General features: G+C 41.9%; 2 protein-coding genes across 2 annotated transcripts in view; one reads left to right on the top strand and one right to left on the bottom strand.

Annotated features, from left to right (window-relative positions):
• The first annotated feature begins 4,672 nt into the window (after window positions 1–4,672).
• On the top strand, window positions 4,673–9,065 carry MAL (mal, T cell differentiation protein (MAL blood group)). The gene is made up of 4 exons (XM_031597290.2): window positions 4,673–4,792; window positions 7,459–7,626; window positions 7,812–7,937; window positions 8,149–9,065. The coding sequence occupies exons 1-4, from the start codon at window positions 4,688–4,690 to the stop codon at window positions 8,221–8,223; spliced, it is 474 nt and encodes a 157-aa protein (XP_031453150.2). The 5' UTR covers window positions 4,673–4,687; the 3' UTR covers window positions 8,224–9,065.
• A 2,650-nt stretch (window positions 9,066–11,715) lies between these two features.
• Window positions 11,716–25,988, bottom strand: part of MRPS5 (mitochondrial ribosomal protein S5) — a 41,423-nt gene continuing 27,150 nt past the window's right edge. Inside the window, exons 7-11 of the mRNA XM_031597276.2 lie at window positions 22,175–22,221; window positions 21,631–21,688; window positions 20,310–20,372; window positions 13,353–13,489; window positions 11,716–12,852 (exon numbers count right to left, since the gene is read on the bottom strand). Of these exons, the coding sequence (XP_031453136.1) occupies window positions 12,628–12,852; window positions 13,353–13,489; window positions 20,310–20,372; window positions 21,631–21,688; window positions 22,175–22,221 (530 nt within the window). The 3' untranslated portion in view covers window positions 11,716–12,627. The remainder of the gene's footprint in view (window positions 12,853–13,352; window positions 13,490–20,309; window positions 20,373–21,630; window positions 21,689–22,174; window positions 22,222–25,988) is intronic.

A 25,988-nucleotide genomic window follows, 5' to 3' on the forward strand; every position in this document is an offset into this window, starting at 1 on the left:
AGTACAAGAAAGACAGGAAGCTGTTGGAGAGAGTCCAGAGGAGGGCCACGAAGATGATCAGGGGACTGGAGCACCTCCCCTATGAAGACAGGCTGAGGGAGCTGGGCTTGTTCAGCCTGGAGAAAAGAAGGCTGAGGGGTGACCTCAGTGCAGCATTTCAATACCTAAAGAGAGGCTACAGAGGGGAGGGAAATCAACTCTTTGAAAGGGTAGATTACAGCAGGACTAGGGGAAATGGTTTTAAGTTGAGGGAGGGGAGATTTAGGTTGGATGTCAGGGGGAAATTCTTTACAGAGAGAATGGTGAGGTACTGGAACAGGCTGCCCAGAGAGGCTGTGGATGCCCTGTTCCTGGAAGTGTTCAAGGCCAGATTGGATGGGGCCCCTGGCAGGCTGGTCTAGCATTAAATGAGGAGGTTGGTGGCCCTGCATGTTGCAGGGGGGTTGGAGATGCATGATCCTTGAGGTCCCTTCCAACCCTGGCCATTCTGTGATTCTGCCATGTGGAAGTCTCAGCTCTGCTTTTCAGTTGCTGAAACAGCAAACCTTGGGAGCACTGTAGAAGCAGGATACAGACAGGCATGAATCAGAGCTTATATCTGCTACAGGACTAGAGTATGGGTGTCCAACCTTTTGGCTTGTGTGAGCCACACTGAGTGAAGTACTCAGTACCTGTTTGCAGGACTGCATAATGAGAAAACTGTTGGCCTCTACTTCAGGATGAAAGGACTGATGTACCTGTCACGTTGGTTGGCACCTCTGCAAGCAGCAAGCTTCATTAAGGCTGAAATGCAGGTGACCGTGGCAGGTTAGGGCTGGGGGTCCTTTGGCCATCAAAGTGAGGAGGTTTTGACCTATAAATGGTTACCCTGCTATCACAGGATAACTTAATTGTATGCTTCTTGTTTCCACATTAATTATAACTCACATGGCTCTGTTAGTGCTGCCAGGGCACTGGCTTAGCATCCCACTGCTCCTAAGAGATCCGTAAACACTTGCTGACATACCTTTACCAGGCTTCTTCTATCTTATTAAAAAATATGGTTTTACTTAACTTTGCCCAAATCAATGGCACATCAAAGGATAATTACAAAAGCCTGCAAGCCCTTCCAGCTGATGGTAAATTTCTGAGTATCTCCTGCCATCTTGTGGATTTACATGAACTTTCACTCTGTGACATAAAAGTTTTGCTTGTGGACTTGCTGACTAATGAACAAATAAAACACTAAGCCCAGCACCCTCTTCTACAGGAAGCCTGGGGGAAACCTTAATGGGACTGCTCTAAACCTCTTCTTGTATGCCTGCAGTTAGACTGGCCTAGTTCGAATTTATCTAATCACTACTGGAGGAAGGTATCAAAGTACACTGAGGTTTCTTCTGCTTTTGGTCATCCTATGGAATGCCCAGATAAGGAGAAGCCTGCAGCAGCACTGCCTCTATATTCAGCAGATTTACCAGAGGTCAAGGAAGGGAACATGAAGTTGAAAGCCAAGGACTCAATCTGCAACACCAGCTAGCCCCATTTAACCCCACCTAACCCCACCTATAGCTGTGTGGGCAGCCTCAGTCAAGGTTCTGTTGACAGAGAAAGGAGCTGGTAATTTCTGAGTGATAATCTCATATCTATTCTTTCTTAAAATGCCAAGCTCTACATGGATTTGCTCTGTGTAAATAAAGCAAAAGCAACTGCTGGAACATTAACTGCGCAGTCGCACAGAGTTGGCTGGTTGTGCAATAGTTAAAGCACAGCAAAGCTGGCTGTAGCAGTGGGAGACTGGAAAGTCACTGTGACTTGATGTCATTCCTGAGTGAGTGGCAACAATACCTTCAAGAAGACATAATTATTTTCACACCCATGCATACCATAAGCCTTGTTGTTTTTTGTTGGGATTTTTTGGGTCTTTCTGGGTAGTCATCTGAAGACAGTTTAAAGGTTCATTTCTTTCAGGCTACTTCACTTGAGATCTGCAGATTTTGTGTCATTGATTCTACAACATAGAAAATCTCCTTTCAGCTATTCAGCTTTAGATTTGCTCAGTTCGAAAACACAGAAAAAAAGAGAAATTTCCTGAGGACATTGGAGTGTGATAATACACAGTAAGAGACTGTCACGTCTTTAGTGTCAGAACTCTTTTCAAGTGGGTTTCATTGGTGCTTTCCAACAGCCAGGGAAGCCATGTGGTCTTGCCTGCCATTCCAGAATTTAGAAGGGAATATTTTGGTAATCACAGATTTGTCCACTTATGTTTCCAGACCTAATACCGTTCCTCTGTTACCTAATATCCTATCTCTCTCCATGTCCTTAAGTAGTGAGCACTCAGAAAACTGTCTCCAGTACTCTCTTTGAGTACACTGTTAAGGTGGAGCACTAGGTAACTAACCCTCCTGAATCAGGACTCAGCTGCAAGAAAAGCTCCATGTACTGCCCAGGGCAGCTGTTCCCTCCAGACACAGCAGCCCCACGCATAGTCCCTGGGCTTTTCCCTCAGCCATGGAAGACTCAGGTTGAAGGAGCAACTGACACCCATCCCCACTAGCTCTCAGCCTGGCCACCACCCTTCTGCCAAGCCCTGCACTCCTCCCTGCTAAGACTTTGCTGGTTGAAACACAGATTTTTTGCTGCTGTCATATCAGCTACTTCCTGGTCCTTCAGGAATCCCCAGGGGAATGCATCTTCTTTCAGTCCTTTAAGGCTCCTACTTAGCAGGTGGTTGGACTGGGCCAGCTCTTCCCACTAAGCTGCCCTGGGTTCAGGTTGTGCTATGAGGGCAGTTCCCCAGTCTCACCCCTGGGTGTGTTCTGGGGCCAGCATTGCACATTCATATATATTTATGTCTATAAATACCTGAAGGGAGGGTGAAGGCAGACCCAGGCTCTTTTCAGCAGTGCTCAGTGCAAGGACAAAAAGCCATAGGCACAAACTGGAACACAGAGGTGACCCCTGGCCATCAGGCAGCACTTCTTGTACTCATTGCCCCAAATCTGTGTCCTGTAGTTCAGGACAGGCATTTACTCCATCCCTGCTGAGCTCTCACCATTCCCACCTGACTGCCAACCTGCTACAAAAGCAACCAGAGTATTGAGTTGCCCAAGTTATACACAGAAGAGCAACACAGCTGGTGAAGGGTCTGGAAGACAAGGCACTTGAGGAGTGGCTGAGCAAACTGTTGTTGAGTCTGGACGAGATCCGATTACTCCCTCTAAATTCCTGAAAGGATGTTGCAGTGTGGAAGATATCAGCCTCTTTTCACAGGTGACAAGTGAAAGGATGTGAGGCAATGGCCTCATACCAGGGAATGGTACAGATTGGGTATCAGGAAGAATTTCTACACGGAGAACTGGAAAAGGCTGCGGAGGGAAGTGGTGATCCTGGAGGTATTAAGAGACATATGGAAGAAGCCCTTAGGGACATGGTTTGATGATGGGACTAAGTAAGTCAAGGTGACAACTGCACTTGATGATCGTGAAGGCTCTTTCATCCTAGATCATTCTATGATTAAAAAGATCTGCAACCAACTCACAGACCCCACAATTACACCTCCTGCAGCCTCACCACCATGCTGATGGCTGCTTAGGATACCTGTCCTGTCCCAGGGCTAGAGAACAGCTGCTGCTGCTGTTGCAAGAAACAAAGCGTGGAAAACTGAATGTGTCCCCCACTGCCACTGCAAGGAGGCTGGTTGGGGCTGCTTGGGCCAGATCCGACAGCATGTTCTCAGAGGCAACCAGTCCTACCTCCTGCTCTAGATCCCACACCAAAGCTCTGTGGCTGGGAGCAGCTGCTGCAGTACGAGCACCATTCACAAGCTGACAGGCATTTCTTTTATGGGTTGTTGGTTTCTGGCAGTGGATGGCCACAATGGCCACCTTGTTCCTTTCCATTTATTGATGTTTAATGTTGATGGGTTATTATATAATAAGGGTATAACATCAATAACCCTAACCCTAACCCTAACCCTAACCCTAATAACCCTAACCCTAAGTCTCCAATGCTGTGATTTTGCTGGGCATAAGTTGAGTGTGGTAGTAAGAAGTTAACGCTCCATATAAAGGGAAGGGGAAATGACTCACTCCCATGAACTCCAGGCTAAAAAGTAGAACAGACGAAGCCAAATGGTTTGGTAAATCTCATTATTTTAGTCCATTTTCATTACGTTGACCTACAACAACAAAGATGGTGGCTCTACAACTACCCCTGACCATCCCAGGATGCACGGCCCCTCCATGGGACATCTGCCAGCCCTGACCTGGTATACCTTGATTTGCTCTGCCACCTGCCATTGTGCTTTCTTTGGCCAGCTCATGTGGGTGGGGGACAAGTTGAAGTGCTGTGCAAACAGAGGGAGTGAGAGATGCTGCAAGTGGGATCACCACAGATCACCTTTGTTGGCCTTGGATGTAAACCACCACCCACCGCCCAAGGACATGCCCTGCATGGTGTGTCCCTGCTTGTGACTGAAACGCCCCAGGGCTGCCTACAACTCTTGAAAACCTCCTGCAGGCCACCACCAGTCACAGAGCTATATTTGGTCACAGGCTCTGGCCACATCTGTGGCTCTCAAAGCTGTCTTTGCCTGCCACTGAGAAGGAGGGAGGGAAGAGCAGGAAGGAGGGGAGAGAAGGAGGAAGAGAGAGAGGGAGGGAAGGAGGCTGTATTTGGCAGCTGCCTTCAGAGAGACCAACCGTCAATGCGGGAGAGCTTCACAATGTCCTCAGCAACTTCCAGAACCTTTTTGCCCAGCGGCCTGGCCGTCTTTACAACTTTTCCAGATGTTCTCTTCATCCCCGAACTGGTGAGTGCCAGCTTTTCCCTGGGAAGGGCAGATGCTGCTCACGGGTCCCCCAGCACACTTGGTGTTGTGGGTGTCCAAGGGATGGCTCTCAGCAGACAGCATGTGGTCCAGGGGCCCAGACAGGTCCCTGAGCTGCAAGCATCTGGGGGCAGCCCCCAGCTCTCCCTTAAAGAAGGTCACAAGCCCGAACTGGGGGCTCCGTAACTCCCTTCAGTCTGTGGAGGGGTGGTTGTGGCACCTTTAAAAACTTTCCATAATTTGTCGCTTAACGGATTTGCAGGGGTTGCTGGTGGTTTTAAGGTAGATAGTCAAATTGAGCCAACTGGTAGGTGATTTTTAGCAATAGATGCACGCAAAGGATAAAATGCTTTCTTAAAGCAAGGAGATTAACTGCATCAGGAAAAAGCTTCAGCTGCTGAAGCTACAGTTTTCCTGGGCTGGAGGTGAAGCATTGGAGCTGGGCATGGGGCTGAGTGAAGGGTGAGTGAGCACCTTGCTCCTTCTTGTATTCTGACTGAGTGGAAGAAGATCAGAATATTAAAGGATTTGGCATAGGTAATTAAATGCTGATGCTGTGAGCACTGACTGAAAGTTTCAAGGAGAAACCTTTTCCTGTGTCCTCTGCTGATGAAATTTGCTCTTCTCACATCAGTTCAAGAGGCTTTCTCCTATGCCTGAGCACTTTCATCCAGCACTGAGTGATTTGGCTGCATACCGTAGGACAGAGCTCATATGATTTCATACCCTAAGTTCAATTTTGCCATCTGGAACCAAAGTCTACCCAGTTCACATTCCTAGGATTTAGAGCACTGATTTTCTCCTAGGGATAGCAGGCAAGCAAAAAGGAATTGGGTTAAAGCAGGCATTACCGTGCAGAGAAAGGCTTTCCCTCGGGCCACCTAGATGTGCTCTGAAGACTCGGTCCCTCTCTGAGAACAAGGTCTGGGTTTCCTGCAGCTGCATGGAGAAACAAAGTCCTGTGGAGGTGCTGGCTAGGCAGACAGTGGCAAGGCTGTTCTGGTGCTGAGCTTGATGCCCAACGAGGCATGCTTATGGCACTGGTTGTACCTTCAGCTGTTTGCTTATAATTCCTGACTGCAGGGGATTTGGCACAGCAGCTTGTTTAATGAGCCATAAGGAAATAGCCCATCTCATGGCTTGGGGAGGTCTGGAAACGTGCCTCCTAAAGGCTTGGCACCACCCAGGAAAGAGGAATGCAGCAGAACAGGGTCTTCTGTCAGTGGGGTAGAGGGCTCTGGGTTGTGCAGGTGTATTTTTTCCACTGTGTACAAAGGAGGTGGCTCCTTAAATCATAGCATTCAGGAAAAGGATGAAGAGTTCTCAATCCTAGAATCCGAGGTTGCCTACAGTGCAACTGCAGGGTGTGGGTGGGAAGCATTCTGAATGTTCCTACAGCTGCTGCAGAAGGTTCTGCCTGCAGCTCAGATGACTACATCTGGGTGTTGAACTCTCATTTGTATTCTGTGAGATTGGGTTTAATTCTTAGAATCTATTTTATTCAAAGAGTTTTCTGCATATCTGGACAAAATCTTGCACTTGGGTCTAAGTGGAGAAGCTGAAGTAAACTGAAAACAGATTTGCTTGTGTTTTAAAAGGCTATTTAAAGTTTTTCTCAGACTGCAGTCACCAATGTGCTGTGAATTTTTGCTGAAAGCCTCCTGATCCAGCCCTGATTTTTACAAGTCAACTGAACAGCAACACAATAAAATCAAAAAGTCAGCAATAAAATCATGTTAAACATTTACCCAAGTGAGTAATCACATCCCAGAGAAAGGAGGGATGGAAAACCAGGAGAAATGAGAAGTCACCAGTGAATTTTCCTCTATAAAGCTGGGGTGACATGATTGATGTAGTGCTTTCTGAGTGCCATAAATCACAGACTTCTTTTTGACATGCAGAAGTACCCCCCAGGAAATGGAAATGCCATGATTGGGATGAGTTGACACTTGGAGGCTGCCAAAGGCTTGAGGAGGGTATGCCACAGATCAGAACAATCTTAGATCTGAAGGTTAGCCAGGAAAATCAAGAGCAACTGATGTTCAGGCATAAGCATGCATGGCAGCACAGCTTATATAGAATCAGCATCATTTAGTTTGGAAAAGACTCATCCCATGCAACCATCATCCTAACTCTACCAATTCCACCACTGAATCACATTTTTAAGCGTCATGTGCCCTCACTCACCATAGGCACTCAGCTCAAAGGTGATGAAAACCTCATCACAAGGTGATCATGAGGCCACAGGTCTGTGCTGCTTGTGGGCTGGGCTTGTCTCCACTCCTTTCAGGGACCCACCACTCTGGGTGTGAAACAGATGTACCCTAAAATAAACCTCCTTTGTTTTCAAAACCAACCTTTGCTAATAGCCTAAAGCAGGCTGCTGAGCACACCGAGGTGGGGAGTTGGGGGGCAATGAACAGTGAACCGCAGAGGTGATGGTGCCATGAGGCTTTCTGGGGTCCAGATCAGAGGCAGATGTTCCCAGCTATGTACTCACATTCAAGTAGATACTGGGAAGAACTCAAAGGCCTTGCCAGTCTATTGCTACCTACAGTGCTAGTGCCAGAAGCATGTATGGTTTTTTGTTTAGCTCTGGAGAAGGCAAGGCATTCCACACTCACCCTTTCTCTCACTTCTGTTTGCAGATATTTGGGGGCCTCGTCTGGATCCTCATTGCCTCCTCGAGGGTTCCAAACGATCAACTGCAGGGCTGGGTGATGTTTGTCTCTGTGTTCTGCTTTGTCTTGACTGCTGTACTCCTGTTCCTCTACATGTGTGGGGTGCATGGGGATAGCAGCTCCTGGGTCACTTTGGTAAGTGCCACGTAGCAAACCTCAGGACCTGTTCCTTTTATCATTGGTATCAATGATTGTACCCTTTTTTTCCTACCGCACTCTGAATCACAGCCTGGGGTTTGCTCATGTGGGTTCCTTCTGCTTTCTCCTCTGCAGCATGCTCCCTCCTTGGGAATGACCGTGTGTAATCTTTATTTTCTTAGGATGTCATCTGTCAGGAGACAGCAGCTGTGTTCTACTTCAGTGCTTCTGTGTTGGAAGCCATTACTACCTCTATACTTAGCAATTTTCAGCTTCTGATCATTCACCGGGAGAATATTTCTGCCTCGGTGAGTGCCGTGGGTGGCCCCAAGGGCAAATCTTGACTCACACAAATCTTTTGGAGGGGGGAGGAGGAAATCAGAACAGTTCTATTATGCACGAATGTCTTGAAATGTGCAAAAAGTCAACAGAAATATAAAGCATTACGATGTATTTGCACAGATAGGAACTCATGCCATACAATAAAAAGTAACTGCCTGATGTTTTTTTCCATTTTAGGTATTTGCATTCGTAGCTACTCTGTTGTATGTGATCCATATTATATACTCTCTCCGCCGATGGAAATCATCCTAATGATCTGTCCTTGCATGTTCTATCTTGTGGTCACCCTACAAACACAGAAGTTATCCAATGACCACAGTTTCCAGGCTGGGATTAGGGCTTGGTTTTTAATGTATATAGCATAAACAAGCAGCTTTTTATGTGGAACCATGGCAACGAGGACCAAGGGCCTGTCAGAGAAACCTGTCTGCTGACACAATCTGTTTTTCTTCAGTCTCCTGGTTGGGTTCAACTTGATGCTGGTAACGAGGGTCTCAGCAGAAAACCCGGCTTAAATTAGAACAATACAGCTGGATTTCAAATGTCAAAATCTCCCTGAACCCTTTTGTACCCCTATGCCTCCACAGTCTTAACTGCTGCCAGAGGAAGTCTGAACATCTGGCGCTACGCAGCACAAGAATGAAACCTGGTCATTTTGGTTGACACGTATCTGTGTAAGCCTCTTTGCCTTCCTCATTTGCTGTGCCAAAAGAATTTTCCATGCCATTTTTGAAAATGCCACTTGTGACTTGTGAGAAGGAGTAAAGGCAATATTTAATTTGCCTCAGGTGCAATGAATTCCCTGCAACACCTGAAAGGTACTGCAGAATTACGAGGCACAACTATAACTCCAGGAATTACTGCTGCCATGAATTCCCCCATGAAACACAAGTAAGAAAACATACTAGAGATACTACAGCAGAATTATATGGATAATTAGAATAACGTCTCAGATAAGCAGACACAATTAGCTCTTGTCTTCAGCATGTGACTGTTCTCACATATACTGGCACTGTGTCACTAATAAAGATGGATTTCCTATGATTTTGCAACCAGACAAAGGCCATTGTCACTAACTTCCCCTTACAGTTGACGCATACAGTAGCAGGGCAGTGCCCAAGAACAAGGCACAAATCCAGGCACAAATAAGAGAATCCTACAATAACATGGGTTGGACCTCAAAGACCACCTAGTGCCACCCCTCTGTTTTGGGCAGGGCTGCCCCCCCCAGCTCAGGCTGCCCAGGGCTCCATCCAACCTGGCCTCCAGCACCTCCAGGGATGGTGCATCCACAGCCTCTATAGGCAGCAGTCCCAATGCCTCACTGCCTTGTTAGTGAAGAATTTCTTCCTCATGTCTAACAAATCTCCCCTCTTATAGTTTAACCATTACCTCTTGTCCAATTGCTACAGGCACAAGCTAGTGTCAGCAATCGTTCATCTGATCGCATAATTTACTCCAGAGTATTATGTCAAGTGAGTTATTTTAAATGGGGGAATTAGGCCCAAAAAAGGGTGTTTTCACATGTTACAGAGAAACCTAAAATGCAGTGGTAGCAACTTAGTCCTCTAAGCTTTTGGGGTACCTTCAGTCTGAAACTCATGAGTTATAACAAGGACTGCTGAACGGAAGGGAAGCGGAACTGGACATAGAAACACCTCTGTTGTTTCATATCCTGAGGGGACTTTTGAGGGTTGAAACTTTTAAACTACAGTACAGAGAAAACACTGGATTCATTTTTTTGTCCTTACTGAAAACCAGCCTGACCTGTTTTTTCATGGTAGTAACAAAAATGAGCTGATTGCCATAGAAGTAGAAAAAGAAATCCTTTTTCAGAACAGGGAGGCAACTCAGGAGCTGTGTATGAAGGCACTACTCAATTCAAGGCACCTGCTGAAAATTATTTCAGTATCACATCATCATGGGGGTTGCTGATGTCACACTTTGCACTGCTCTGAATGTAGCACAGAAATAGAAATCTTTCTGTCTGGGGGCACAGAAAGAAGCAAATATTTGGGGGTCACACTCTGCAGCCTGGAACACAATGCCTGTGTCATATTCCCATCCAGGTGTGGCCAACACCATAGCTCCAAGTTTTACCTTATGTCTCCCTCACCTCTGCATCCCTGTGCACTACAACCATTCCATTTGCAGCCAGTGTCTTGTCACTTAGCCCTGTCCCCTCCCCACCTCACTCTGCTTTACTATTCTTTTCCCTGCAACACGCCAGTTTGCACCAGTCTGTGCTGGTTCATTTTTCCATGCCCTTCCTTTGAGCCTGCTTGAGGGTGCAGGCTTGGGATGGAGAACATGGCCAAGCCTCTGCCTAGGACCACCATGGGGTCGAGAGCATAGACAAAAACATTTTACGAAGCAGCACTTCACAGCACTTCAAAAGCACAGGGCTTTGAAACCCTCCGTGTGGCCCCAAATTTAACCCCACGCAGCCAACCTGTTTGCAGGCAAATGACTGTTCCTACACGAGGAACAGCTGAGTGAGAGGGAGATGCAGCAGTGCTGCAGGTGAGTTGCAGCAACAGGCATATTCCATGCAAAGAAAAACAGAAAAAACCACTCTAAGATCTCCACTGCCTGTCACACCCAGCCCTTCCATCCTCTCAGTACAGTATGAGGTCTGTCATGCCCTCTAAGCTGGGCAGCCCACAACTGAGTTCACCCAAAGCTTCACCAGGCCGCTTGGATCACATCCATTTGGGATCTGGATGTCTCTATAGACAAAGATAAGTTCCTAAAAAGCAAAAGTCAGGTATTTCTGGACCCCTAGCACCTGATCTCTAACATCCTCTCCATCTGCAGAATTCCCTTGAAGATGTAAGCAAGAGCCCATTTAAAAAGCCATAAACCAGCCTTCTTCGGAGCACTTAAAATCCAGTTTCCTCAGCAAAACAAGGGTCTGCAAGCATGCACTCTAGAGATCAGGCAACTATACTGTAGTTAAAGACAAACCAGCCACTTGAAGGTATGTAAAACTTCAGGTCTTTTGATGCAAACAAGATTACAAATGTACATCATTCATTAACTATGTCCAGATTGTTATCTTGGTTGTTCTTGCTAAATTGAAGAATGCCTTAACTGTAATGTTAGTGGTTACCCAAATATTTGCATACAGGTACCTAAATTACCTTGCCTCCAGGGATGCACTGAGTTAGAAGCACTTACGTTTTCTCCCAAATTGCAGAATTTGTTTTGTCTGAAAGCAAAGAAATTGAACAGAGAATTACAATTAGCACCATGAAAAAGTGTAGGAGAGCCTGCTGTTTCTCATCTTACAGCGAGCTTTGTCAGTGAGTGATGAGCAAATTGTATGCTGGGTAAAAACACCTATACAATCATCTATATTTAGATGAATAATCTTGGAAAATGGAAAACCCACAAAAGCTAACTTCTGTGAAAGTATCAAGGTTTCATGTGGGTCTGGAGCAGAGCCTGATTTGTGTCTGCTCTGTCTGCTTCTCTCCCTCCTTATCCAAACTTTTGGACCATTCCCCACTTCCAATCATCACATGGATGCCATGAGCCCCACTCTGCTCTGTCTCTCATAATTAATTAAGCATCAAAACCCCATTATCTCTGAGGACAGCACTGAAAAGGCACTGCTTCAGATGCATGGCAGAGTCAACCATGAGTGGCTATCTTGTGGGTTCAAGAAGGGCCTTAAACCTCCTCCAGCTCTTGGGTGATAGATCTCCCAACCACTGAGCTGATCTAGCTTCTAGCACCTACCTCTGCATGCTTCAGTTGGAGATCCACTACATGAAGTGTTTACTCCTTCTCTGAGAATAAGCACATCACAAACTTTCTCTTTTTTCTTTAATCTCAACAGCTGTAATGCTTTCTAAGTCTTGGACAGAGCCCAAGATATTGCTATTCTCAGTACCAAATTGGCAGCGACAAAAGCCAAGTCCTATCCCAGCACATATGCAAAGGAAAGTTTCGTAAGAAAGATGTGATTGCAGGTTTTGGATTGCACTTCCAACACCAGCTAAAATAGGAGATTGAGAGATTACTGTCCTCAGATATTTGGGCTCTGCTTCAATTGGGGAACTCCCCCAGCTTTCACAACCCGTGTTTGCACAGATTCAGCTGTTGCCCTTCATCACTTTGCCTATCTCCTTTGAGCTACAAATCTTCTACCTTCTTGATTTCAGTTGCCCCACTACTCTGAAACCTGGAGAGTGAGATGGAGAGCAGATACACTGATTCTCACTACTGCTGCTTTCTTCAAGGTCTCCCAGATATCAGCATTTTGCAAAAAAGACGGCAACTCCTCCAGCAAATTCATTTTGAGGACTCTTTATTGCTTCCACAATCTTGTATTTTCAGTTGTTTCCCAAGAGTTTGTGAAGGACACACAGGATCTGTTGATTACACATCTGCAGGAATCAAGTAAATGCATGCTTGAAGTCAATGTCATGTCCATTGGCTGCTTTCTTCTGTATGTTCGTAGCTGAACAGTGATCAGAAGAGTTGTGGGAAAGCAAACTGTTACTGAACGGCAGTAACGGGAGCAGTAACATGAACGGTATGAAATCTACTGTAGGCATCTTCTGAAATGTAAGCCTGCCCATTTGGGCTGGGCTTTCACAGCTGCATCTCTGAGCAGAAGAGATACAGGTACTGATTTTATTTTATTTTTTACCATACTGTCCGTCTAACATTTGCCCAGGGTGATTTCTTCATTCCCTGAGCTTCTTTCACCTCACACCACTCCAGTTTAGTGTCTGGAACCTCATCCTCAGGCTCAGGATCCTCACGGACAGTCCCCTCGGGCAGTGCCACAACGATGGGCAGTGGGCCTTGCTCCTCCCGGAACTCCACCACGTAGAGGTTTTTCTGGTTTGCTAACTGCTGGTGAGTCTCCTGGGGGCAGAGAGGGAGCAGGAAAACAACAAAACTATTTTAAAAAGTCTCAGGCTAATTAATATTACAAGAAAGGCTGTTTCATTTCCTGCTTCTGGCTGATCCCAGTTTAAATCATCCCTAAGAAAACATTAACTTCTGGAGCAATGATGCATGATGTTGGTTTACTTGAGGTCAAACATATACACAATATATGGGATAGGAAAAATGTTTACCAACAAACATTTTCAACACTGCATAAACTGAAAGACTTGTCAGGAGGATCCTTGTGGATTTCAAATGAGCTAATAGTGAGCAACAGGGATTCAGGTAATTAGCATTACCATGTTATTCTAGAGGAAATTGATTCTGGAAAAGGTCTGGCCAGAAAAAGTGCATCTTGCTAATAAGGATTCACACTGACATGTTAGAATATAACATTTTTAATCACAGACTATTACAATATCAATCCCATCCTGTCCTCTGATTTAATTAATAGAACCACAAGGAATATAATCTACCTGTTGTGTCAATCCTTTAAAGAGAGCTCTGGTAATATTAATCAAGTTTTTAGATCCAGTAACCTTGGCATACATGTCTTTAATACCAATTAGTTTGCAGATGGTAATAATAGCTCGGTGGCAACGAAGACCATACCCTGTAAGGAAAAAAAGAAAGTATAAATTAGCATTACATGATTACTTGTAAGCATATAATAACTTAGCTAAGGAAAAATAAAATCAAGACCTCCTCTCATCTGTGTCTGCTACCTATTAAGTTACAACATACTAGTTAGTATCTTAAAAATGGTAAAACCAGTCTGGGAAGGCCATTCTTCCCAATTTTTGCAGCACGTTAACAAAGATCACGTTCTTTTTGTAATAAATACACTGCACTTACCAATAAACAAAACTGAATGAAACATCACCACCTTTAAACTCAAACCATAAAACTGTTCTTCTTGGGTCTTTTTTGTTTGTTTGTTTCTTAACACCGCAGGTTTAAGTAGCATTCTACTTTCCTAGAAGTGCCATTAAAATATTAAGAAGTCTTCCACAGACAACTTCCTCACCACTCCCAAGAACATTCAGCAAACAAAAGGTAATCCTTTCCTCCCACTCAGGAAATAAATGACACTCTAGTACTTCCCCAAATTAAAAAAAAAAGAAAGATTAGCAGAGAAGCAAGATCACTTCAGGTTACTTAAAGAGTATTAAAATGAAGTCATTGCATGGGGAGATGCCTAAACAGAACCACACCACACCTTCTAAAAAACAACACCTACAATAGTTTCAAAACTGCTTCCTCTGCAATTTCAACAACTGCTGGGTGACAGCTTTAGTAAATCCTAATGACGGTAAATCTGACTTTAAGTCTTAGTTCATCTATATCACACAGGGATTTGGACTTGTTTCCTACTGTGAAGTTACAGCTGAAAACAACCAGTATGCTTCAAACACTGCTGCCTCCTGGGCTTGCTGCCCACAGGTACAGAAGCAACAAGATCAGCGTCTCCCACCTCTGTCCAACCCAGCATAGATAGAGAAACTGGGAAGGGCCAGCAAGATAAAGGGAAGTCCAAGAGGGCAGTAATGCTCCAACAGGAAAATGTGGTTTAAACACAGACTCCACTTCCTTCCCCTTGGTTCAAAAAGTGGCATGAATTTATCAAGGTTAAAGAACAAATGAGCACTATGGCCCTCATTTGCTATCTTCTTCTTGAGGGCAGTTAAGATCACTGAAAGAACACGTGCATGAGTGCAACCCACAGGTCAAACCTAGGCGAGTGGGACGGAGAACAAATTCCAGAGTCCACAAAAACAGAAGTTTGCTCCATCTCCAGTTGAGAGTGTTATATTATCTCAAAGGTATAATTACAGTGTATTAGCATTAATTACAAATGGTTTCTTACACTTGCCAGATCTTAATGAACGACTTACTTTTTGAGGCATCCAATTTTGTTCTCTTGTTCCCCAAGAGACTTGTTTCATGTGGCCTAGCCCTATTAATCTTCACAAATTGGTTTCTGATAGTTCTAATGTATTTTATTTAAAAGCTGAAAAGCCAGTCTATCGATTAATCCTCTCTGCAGAACAGTTTTGCTGCTGGAGTAAATGAGGAAAAAAAACCAAACCCTATTCTAATGGCACATGTTTTACAATACTAATATTTCCTTTTTTTTTTTAACGTGTAATTGGAAAATAAACTATAACCGTTCAAAGTCATTTGTTCTGCCTTTCAAAAAAAAAAAATACTGCTTTACATGCTACAATAAAAGTCAAAATGTACACACATGTGAATGATTTCTGGAAAGCTGTTTGTCAAGCTTTCATTTTCAGCGACTGAAAGCATTTTATTTCTAGTGCTTTGCATCACTGCTTCTCTCCTACACCAATTCAATCAGGTTTCTGCAGATTGTTAATGCACGAAACTCAGAAGCCAGCAAATTACTCCATCAGTCACTGAACAAAATTTATGCCAAACACAACAGCAAAAGATTCCAATTGCAAACTCTAGCTGTGGAGTAGAAGCTGTACTCAGACATTTTGTAACTTGCCTGTGGCACTCCAACTGCATTACTGCAGTTTAATTCAGGAGGGTCTATGTAAGAGGATAAGGTCATTTAAAACATAACTAATCTTCTCACACTGAATTTTGATAAAAAGGTAATCAAGAAAAGCATTTAAAATGTAGTCCTCCTAACTAATTAACAAGAGTTTGGAAAGAAAACCTACTCCAGTCCACACTAAGACACTATGCTGAGTTAAGCTCACATTCAGATATTCATACTATCTAACTCTTGAAACTTGGATTTCTACTTGGTTATTATGTAATCCTGATTATCTGACAGAAGATTTCTACATTTTGCAGGGATTAGGAACAAAGAAAAGGACATTTAATTATAGCGATGACTTTTTTTTTTAAATTATTTTTTTCTTAAAACATTAAGCTTTGTTGTGGTCATTGACTGAGTCCTATGTGAACATACTGAATTTGCCAGCTGAAATTATGCAAAGTGGGAGGCTTCAGCATATATAACCATATAATTGTAATGTCATCAGCAAACAGAAGGAATCTTATAAAAGATGGTCTACTGTGAAAACTATGAATAACTGTATATATCATGCATATTAATTACAGCTATGGGGTATCAGTGCTGGGCTTTACAGCCACATAAGCACACTGATCAACTGAAGAGCTGGAATTGTTCAGACTGGAGAAAAGAAGGCTTCTGGAACTTGCAGGACTCATCACTGCAGCCTTCCAGTACATAAAAGGGCCTTCAAAAAGACTGGGAGTCTTCATCAGGGCAAGCAGAGATAGGACAAGAGGCAACAGTTTAAAAGAAAGCAGGCTTATATTAGACATCAAAGAGAAATTCTTTACTATGAGGGTGGTGAGGCTCTGGCACAGGCTGCCCAATGAAACTGTGGATACTCCATTCTGGAAGCATTCAAGGCCACGTTGGATGAAGCTCTGGCTCCACCTAAAGACAACCAGAAAATAAATCTGCTGGATGAAGAGTAGCACTGATGTGGCCTCATCTTGAATACTGCAAAGCTGGTAGAAGAGTTGGAATGCATCTGCTGTGAAGAGTGGCTGAGGTCGCTGTGTTGTCTAGTTTGTCCCTTGGCCTCCTTTTCTCCAACCTCATTGCTCTCCACAACTTCCTGAGGAGGGGAAGTGCAGAAGGAGGCGATCTCTTCTCCCCAGTATCCAGTGTCAGGAAACATGGGGATGGTTGGAAGTTGTGTCAGAAGGGGTTCAGACAGGACATTAGGAAAAACTTCTTCATTGTCAAGGTAGTCAACATTGGAACAGGCTTCCTAGAGAGGTGGTTGATGACCCATACCTGTCAGTATTCAAGAAGCATTCAGATAATGGCCTCAATAATGTGCTTTAACTTTTGGTTAGTCCTGAAGTGGTAATTTGTAAGTACCTTTCAACTGGAATTAAATTATTCTATTCTGAAGTACTGCTACCAGCAGGTTGAGAGAGGTGAGGTCACACTTGGAGTAAGCACGTTGTATTCTGGGCTCCCTGGTATGAAAGAGCTACTTGAGAAACTCCAACATAGGGCCACCAAATGCTTCAGTCCCCTCAGTATCTCTGCTATGACATGCTGAGAGAACTAGGGCTGCGCAGCCTGAGGAAGCAGGGGGAAGGTATGGAGAGATCTTAGCAACATACATAAACGCATGAAGGAGGAATACAAAGCAGATGGAGCTGGGCTCTTGGCAGGGGTGCCCAGTGCCAGAACAAGCAGCAGTGAGCACACACTGAAATACGGGAGGTTCTGTCTGAACATCAGGAAACAACTCTTTACAAGCAGTAGGCAAGAGGTTGTAGGAGTTTCCTTCCTTGCAGTCACTCAAGCTATTAGAGTCTGGACATTGTTCTTGGCAATCTGCATCAGACAACCCCTGCTCTTGAGCCTGGGGCTGGACAAGATGACCTCTAGAGGTCTCTTCCAACCCAAACCAACCCAAACCATTCTGTGGTATGCCTCAGACATAACAGCATAAGAGCCCAGAAGCCCAACCATACCCTGAGCTGCATCAAAAGCAGCATGGCCAGCAGGTCCAAGGAGATGATCCCTCTCCTCCGCGCTGTGAGACCTCACCTGGAGTACTGTATCCAGATGTGGAGTCCTCAGTACAGGAGAGACATGGACCTGCTGGAGCATGGTCAGAGGAGGGCCACAAAAATAATCCAAGGAATGGAACACCTCCCCGTAAGGACAGGCTGAGAGAGCTGGGGCTGTTCAGCCTGGAGAAGAGAAGGCTCCAGGGAGATCTGAGAGCAGTGGCCTTCCAATATATAAAGGGAGCAATAAGAAAGAAGGGGACAGACTCTTTAGCAGGGTCTGTTGTGAAAGGACAAGGAGAAATGGTTTCAAACTAAGAGGAGGGAGATTTAGACTGAATATAAGGAAAAATTTTTTTTAATATGATAAGAGTAGCGAGGTACTGGAACAGGTTGCCCAGAGAGGTGGTGGAATCTCTGTCCCTGGAGACACTCAAGGTCAGGCTGGACAAAACTATGTGCAACCTGATCTAGCTGTAGGTGTCACTGTTCACTGCAAACAAGTTGGACTAGATGACCTTTACAGGGACCCTTCCAACTCAATCAATTCTGGGATTCTATGAATGGAAAAGCCTCACTGAACAGGGCAGTAATAACGCAAGCTACAGAAAGACACCTCCTAGAAAAAAGAGAAGGCAGCAAAAAGGCACTGTGCTTCTCAAAAGTACTAATAAAATGGAAATAAAAGAGGACAACAGTCTGATTACGTAATATTACTTAGAACATAGCACTAATAGATTGTTCTTGTTTCTGAGGCTCAGGAGTACCACTAGATGAGACTGGAAGGTATGTCTTATTCTGTGCATCACTGAAAGAAAATAACAGCATCTAATGAGAATCTTCCTTTCCACTGAACAGTGACAGCATTATTTATAAGTGCATAGTTAAATGCATAGCTCAGTTGTGTTACTCCTGCTCCTTGCATGTTTTTCCCTCATGATATTAAAGACTAAATTGCAGTGTAGTTTTTAGATTAGTCTAGTTTAGATAGCAGGTAAGTCTTTAGTTCAAAGTGTTTACCCTAAAAAAAATTATAGGCCAAATTACTCAATTTTCAACTGTGAGTGCTCCTTAAATGCAGAACTACAGATAAGAATACAGCGAACTCTGTTCTTGATGACTTGTAAAGATTTTTCTAAGCCTGTGCTAAATTTTACTGTCATACTGAACAAAAAACTCCTCATCTCAGAATCAAAATGTCATCTAATAAAAATTGTTGAAAATCCACAGAAATTTTAGACGTTTTTGAAATACATTAGCAACTCTGAACATTAATGATCTTCTCATATTACTAATATGACAGTGCAAAAGAATACCAGATACACATGAAAAAAATCAAGGAGTATGTCAAAAATGTCAGTGTTTCAGCTTATTCAAAGGCTATGGGAATTAATGAATTAAAGTATGTGAACACAATAACAGTTCTCTAACTGGAAAGCTATGCTGTTTCTCATGAATGAGTTAATCATTACATTTTCTTGCAATTTAGGTCTTACCATAATGAATCTGAAGTGAATTACAACTAGTCACGTAGATTAATTTGTTCCTTGTTTGTATATTAATACTAGAGTGTCAATTAAGAGTACTCAGTAGCAAGCTATACCCGTTTTCTATGAAATAGCAGCTTTATCCATCTTGAAAGCAAAGTTAAGCTAAACAAGTAGAATCAAACCTTTTTCTAGTACTTGATCTAGCACCTGGAAATCCTGCCCGTGGCAGGGAGGCTGTAACTTAATGATCCTTGAGGTCCCTTTCAACCCAAACTATACTATGATTCCACGTACAAAGGTTTAATTCCAACATTCATGAAAAGAAATGACCTCGTATCATGATAAATGACTTCAAAACAGGAAGAATCTAGAAGGTAAAACAGGTCACACTGAAAACTGCAGTGTATTGGAAATAAGCTAAGCATTACTTCACTGAACTACTTCATATGGTAAGAATTCCTATACTGCAATCCTGAGGAAGCTGACATCAAGATACAAGGTTGCTCTGGATATATCCCCATCATTTTCAAGAGCTGGTAAAGCATACATTACAACAGCTCTGGAGATGAGAAGGAAAGGGATGGCAGAAAGTCAGTAATGTCTCTTCAAAAGTTCAGCATTCAGGTGGAAGCTACAAGTGACAGCAGACAGATGATGTGTGGTAACTGCGCATCTCTTTTGGCTAAAGCTGTGAGGACAATGCAGCCACATCTATCCCTCAACTCCCAGTCTGATAATACAGTAGAACTTCTCCAAATAAAAATCTGTACTGTTGCAGTCATGGTTCTTTTTCTGTTTGTTTGGAGTATGAACAATGGCAAAGACAGAAACCCATCTGTGAGCAAGTACACTTCATCACCATATAATATAAATCACACGAGTGCCATCATATAGGATGGAATGAAATACTGCTTATTAACACTGACCAGGAGACAGCCCTATGAGAAAATAAATATCTGAGCATTTGCTGTGACTTGGTGGCATATTTTACCAGTATACTGATCAGGGAAGCCTGGGTGAAGTTGCCTGCCTTCTCTTGTGCTGAACTGTTGACATCAGGCATGCTGAGTTGCAAATTTCACAACTACTGACAGCAATTTACTACTACTGTAGACTGAAAGTATTTTGAATTGCAATGGGAAGCATGAAGGGCAGCAGAAAGCCAGAGCTCCCACCAGTGTATAAGGAACAAATCCTGATTCACAATAATAAAGCCACGTCATCAACAGCAGGTATTTCTAATAAAAGACAATTAGTTATCATTGGTTATCTTCAGAGATATATCATTCGTTTCTATCTACCTAATGCTGAAGTAAATGAATATTGCACAGATTTAACTTCATCAAATAAATATCAGTTGGTGATTAATAAAACTTTAAAATTTCCAAGCAACTTAATTACCTTTGTTTTGTTTCTTCATGCGGATGTTTGTGCATTTAAATTTCACTGTAATATCATGATAAACTAAAGGAGGGAAAAAAACAACAAAGGCATTACAACTAAGTTCTGTGATGCAATTTTATCTTCCTCTTTATATTTAGCTTTTCTTAATAACTCAGGTTTTAACTTAAAATTTCTCCATTAGGCCTTGGTGTTCTTAGATTTTTCTATATAGAAATTTGCCATCCCAGTCTTCCTGCTTTCCTTGAAAAGGAACCCCAAACTGATTTCCTCTGGTGGTTGCTGTACACATCTGATTCAGTGACTCAGCCTCTGCATACTGAATTCTTACACTGCAGCCAAGATGGCTCACATTAAGCAGAACAGAAAGCATGGGGAAAACACCACTAGTTTTTAAATCAAATCCCTAATTTATTAATGTGGAATATTAATGGTCAGGGAACAGACTCAAAAGGATAACTGCAATTGCATATTCGTAAGACAAAGCTGTATTATACTGAACATTTACCTACGTAAATAACATGGTTAAAGATGTTCACTGTAAGGTACCATCTTTCAATTTTTTCCAAAAGATAACAGAGTATTTGGTATAGTGGTATCACACCTGATATCAGACAGACTTGTATGCTATTAAACCAAATTCACAAAAAGCTACCATGGAACACACCACGGAGTTCTCTAGCCCTCCTGGGACTTTTCTGTATACATGGATTGAGTGAATAGGGTATCATCTTTGAATGGCAAAAGGGAAAAAGCACAGTGGAATCCACTACAGAGAAAAGATGTCCAGCCATAGCTGACATCCTTACAGCAGAGATCAGCTCTCGCTATTACTGCCACATGTTTTTAAAACACCTGAAATACTATGCATTAAGCATTCAAACAGAACTGAAGAATAGGAGAACAGAAGGAAGATAAATCTCTCCACAATATTTTAGCAACATCTGCTTATATTATGAAATCTTAACAGAACTCGTCTTTATGGACCATCCTACAACTGTTGATGCAAACCTGAGTGAAAGAAAAGAGCCAAATGCATATTCACTGCAGTTAAAAGCAGTTTATTTTGCACAAATCTACATCAGTAGACTGTGAACTCCTGTCTAGCTAAAACAATGTGGGGCTAGTATTTAATGAAGCATGCTGAAGAAACTAAGTAATACACACAACAAAAATACAATGAATTAAACCTTTTTTAAAATTAAAAATTAAATTATTCTAAAATTAAAGGTTTTAATTAAAGGCAACTAGTTTCAATCAGCTTTTAACAGTGTATTCATTGCTTGTTGAAAGCTGAAGAGTCAAAAAGGATACTACTTACTTGTGTGGTTCTGATACAGCTCTATAAAATGTAAGCTGCGTATTGCTTTGTTCTTTGCCTAGAGAAAAAAAAAGGTTTTTTTGTGAATTTTTATGCCAAGCATTGGAAATCTACTGTTGTTTAGTTACCTTGGGAGAAAAAAAAAAAGAAAGAAAACTTAAGAAAGCTGGCCTGATGATCTAACCCACTTACCTTACGGAAATGAAAACATTCAAGTTAACAACTGTACCCTCCTAATAGACTGAACATTTCAAAAGACTTCACAGGGTACTACCAACTTAACTGTGCACGTTAGCATTGCTATTTGGTATGTTTTGTTGACCACTGAAACACAAACTAGATTAAGCTGGATGGATTAATAAATACTTGAAGCCTAAAGAAGCCTCCTTAATGCCATTATACACATGGAAGAGAAAGTCCTACACACCACTCTATAAGTAGATTGTATGTGTTTGTGTACACTAAAAATATACCAATAATTAAAAAATATATAACACCTTATATTTTGGTATGAAATACTTGTACTTGCTTTTAATCAACATACTTTCCGTAAAGCATTCATCCTGTCGCCTGCTTTTCCCAGTGCAAAACCTGAAAGACAAAAATATTTTATTACTGAGAAATGCATTGAAGCAGTGTCTTGAGAAAGAAGAGGAGGAAAAACCAGTGAATTTCACAACCAAGACTACCACCTGTTATTTCCAATCCATTACATAGATCACATTCAGAAAAAGCCCCAGAGAAAACCACATTTAGAAAGTAAAAACTTTAGTTATGAATATCTAATTATTTGATGTCAGTTTGCTTGTTGTCAAACAAAGATAAGTAAGACTTATTTTTTATTTGCTCTATACATGTTTCAAACAACTGAATACAGACAGCTGCTTCATCTAATACTATCAGTCTTCTGTTTAAAAGGAAGTAAATGAAGGAAGGAAACAAGGAAGCTGACAGACGTATGAACTACATCTGTACAAATGGCACCTTGAAAGCCCTAGAAACAGAGGAGACTGGGTTTATATCAGCAAAATAGAAAACATTAAAAACAGGTTTTATCAACACAACTGTGTATTTGCAAAATATATATTCCTACAGAACAGAGAAAGTGGGGCATCAACTGAGCTTATGGAATGAATAGGAGGATGTGACAACTGGTTTTTTTGAACTTTTAAATCCAATGCTGTCAAGACAAATTGAGATAAAAATATTTACTTTTTTTTTTTTTTAAGCTTTTTCTGGTCTTTTGATGATTCTGCTGTGTCAGTTGGGACTCAGAGTTTCTGTATCACGATGCCTCATACAAAAAGAAAAATCAGTGGAGTCGGACTCGTTGGCCAACATCAACTCACTAATCTCTTGCAGATATTACAGGAGAAATGGACTGGAAGAGATCTAAGAAAGCATCCAAACTATTGTGGTGGACATCACCACACGTCTGGAAGTTGACGGTGTAAGAAGCAGAAGGTCAAGGGTAGCACTTGCTGTCAGTTAACACTTGATAGTTTTCCCTATGCACACACTATATACCCACGAACTCTCCATCACTTTTTAACTCCTGAAGAAGAAAATGCAAGCAAACTGTGCTATGCTTTTATGCACACACACAGCTCATTAATAATGTACTAACAATGACGTCACACACAACATTAGAAAGCTCAGAAAGTGAGATCACTTGGTCAAGCTCAATTCAATCATTTTTCACTCAAGATTAAAGTGTGCCTTCAAGGACATGATAATATTTTATGAAAAAACATTTCAAAGAAAAGATAAGGAGAGCTTTTCAGAGCAACTGTGTTCTGCTGAAGACACACCTTGCTCTGTGTATACATTCCTTTCTTCCCCTCTAAATTGTAGCTAAAATTCACCTTGAGGAGCCCATCTAGATTTGAATATTTCAAACAGATGAAATTCTGAAGAATTGTACTCAACTGGAAATAAGGCTGTCTTAATAAAGCTCCTACGTACATCTCATCAGAGATATCTATCAAGCTCATCATAAAAAGAGACTATTTACATCCAACAGTTGGAAGCTCTGCACATATACTGAAAATAGAATTTTCTTTAGTACAGCCATATAACAATGCAAATGTAATTTCCTATACTCTGTCACGATCCCATATTCCTGTCTCTATTATTTGGATTATTTACTCTATAGCTATTCACTTTTTTCTTTTAAGCAGTCTTCTTTTAATTCTGCACAGACTTTTTATCTGCAAGTTTATTTGACATCTAATAGGAATTTTAATGTACATTGGTTTGTATTTACATAAAGAAGTCTATCTCCTCAGGGAGAAAAACTTGGCACATTCAAGGATCCTTCTTAAATAAAACATAGCCTGGGGGGAAAAAAAAATTACATGAAAAATCAGTTGAAGATGTATGCTATTTCCTAAACAATGCAACTGGAAACTCACTGTAGTACAGTGTGGTTTTGCAGTTCTTTTAAGAATCCCTTTACAATTAAGCAGTATTACAATTAAATGGTTCTAGCACAGCTTTTATAAGCAGTCCTGACAACTTATCCCACAGGCTTGGATTCTGACCCTTCTCAAATGCTGGCTACTAAAACAAAGCATTTCTCGCAAGATGAAGAATGCTTGATAGCTTCTGTAACTGACAAAAAGAATCAGAAAACCTGGAAGAAACAGCACACTTTCTAGGTGTGCTGTTTCTCCTACCTCAGCTGTGAGCATTTGCTAGCCTTCAGAGATTTTTAAAAAGCAACAAGTTTAAATACCACATTACAGAACATCTCTTTTTGCTTTACCAGTACGTAATATTGTTAAATATTATTTATCCAGAAATAGCTCATATATAAAAGGCTTTGCTGTGTGACTGTGCTGAAATACTAATATCTGCTTATCAGCCTTACCCAGCCTCATGTAACTGAGCACATGAAAGGTAAGTGCACATAGCATATGCAGTATAAATCACAGAAGTGGCAGATAAACAAGAACATAGGAGGTCAGCACTACTATTGGGCAGGCGTATCACTGGCACAAAGAGTGCATATATTAGAAACATCAATGTAACAACTCCTAAGGCTCAAATGACATACAATAAGTGATTTTCTAAGAAATAAAAGGCCAAGTCTACCCATGTTTTGAATTTCATCTGTCTACTATGAAAACACGTTGGATCCTATCCATCCAGACATATAAGCAAGACCCAGAAGGCACATTAATGTTTTGGCAAATTTCAGTTTTGCTTTCTTTTTCCCCTTTTTTCTGTTTGCTGTTTTTGTTGCCTTGTTTTACAACGATGTCTCCTCCTTTATAAAATCTGTAACCATAACACAAACTACTTCCTCATCAACAGTGATCACTGACTAAGCTAAACCAATGGGGAATTTTTCCAGCAAATCTACTCTGCATACAATCCCTTAAGAAGCTGCAGTAGAGTGGAATTCTTGTTATCCTTATTTTGTAAAGCCCAACTCTGATCAGCAAAAAGGCTCTTCTGGCCAAGATTGTTAAGCATTTAATTGAAGTAGGAATCGCAATTACTTACTTTAGAACATATTCTTAAAGGAGAGGAACATGGCACAACATGCAGTTCTCAGTCCTATGTCTTTGCTCTAATTGATCTTACTAATGTATGAAGCAGTACCATAATATTAGATGAGATCCTCTTGGTATGATTACTTCTAGAGATAGCTTGGCAAGTGCTACTGTTCAGCATAATTGTGCTTAATTACTCCTGTTACAAGGAGAACAAAACTGAACTGAATCCCCCTGATCAGTATTCTCTCTCCAGCCTCTGCTGAGAAAGAAAGAGCTCTGTTCATAGCTTGTATTATTAGATCTTTCATAATATCACATTTCTTTTGATTTGTTCCATTTCCTTTATGTCATAAAGACCATTTCTATGGTTGGACTTTAAATTACTTGCTGAAGAGACCTTTATAAAAATTGTAATGGAGAAAACCTATAAATGGGTCAAACTGCAGATTACTGAAGTTACCACAGGAATAGACTCAAATAGCCACAAGTGTTCTTTTTCCTTAGAAGTACAAACACGAAATCTGTAGGGAAGTGTGGTTTGCTGGCTTTTTTTTTTTTTGGATTAACTTTACTAAAGAGAGCTTCCTGAGGAGTCTGAAGGAAATTCATGGTCTTCTGACTTAACAGATTAATGACAAACTTCTGAATCAGGACAGTCCATGTTACAGTAAGTCAGTCCTTACTTTGTAACTAAAAGCAGTAATACTGACAAAGAAGTATCCTATGTCTAAGGAGGAAATAATAAGTGAAATAAATGGAAAAAAGTGTAGTTTTTTTTCTGGCATACAATGTTTCCTCACATCTTCAAAAGCTCAGTTACAAGCAATGATTAATTTGGAATCTTTCACATATAGC

This window comes from Phasianus colchicus, chromosome 2 (assembly GCF_987193195.1).
Source record: "Phasianus colchicus chromosome 2, bPhaCol1.hap1.1, whole genome shotgun sequence".
NCBI lineage: Eukaryota > Metazoa > Chordata > Aves > Galliformes > Phasianidae > Phasianus > Phasianus colchicus.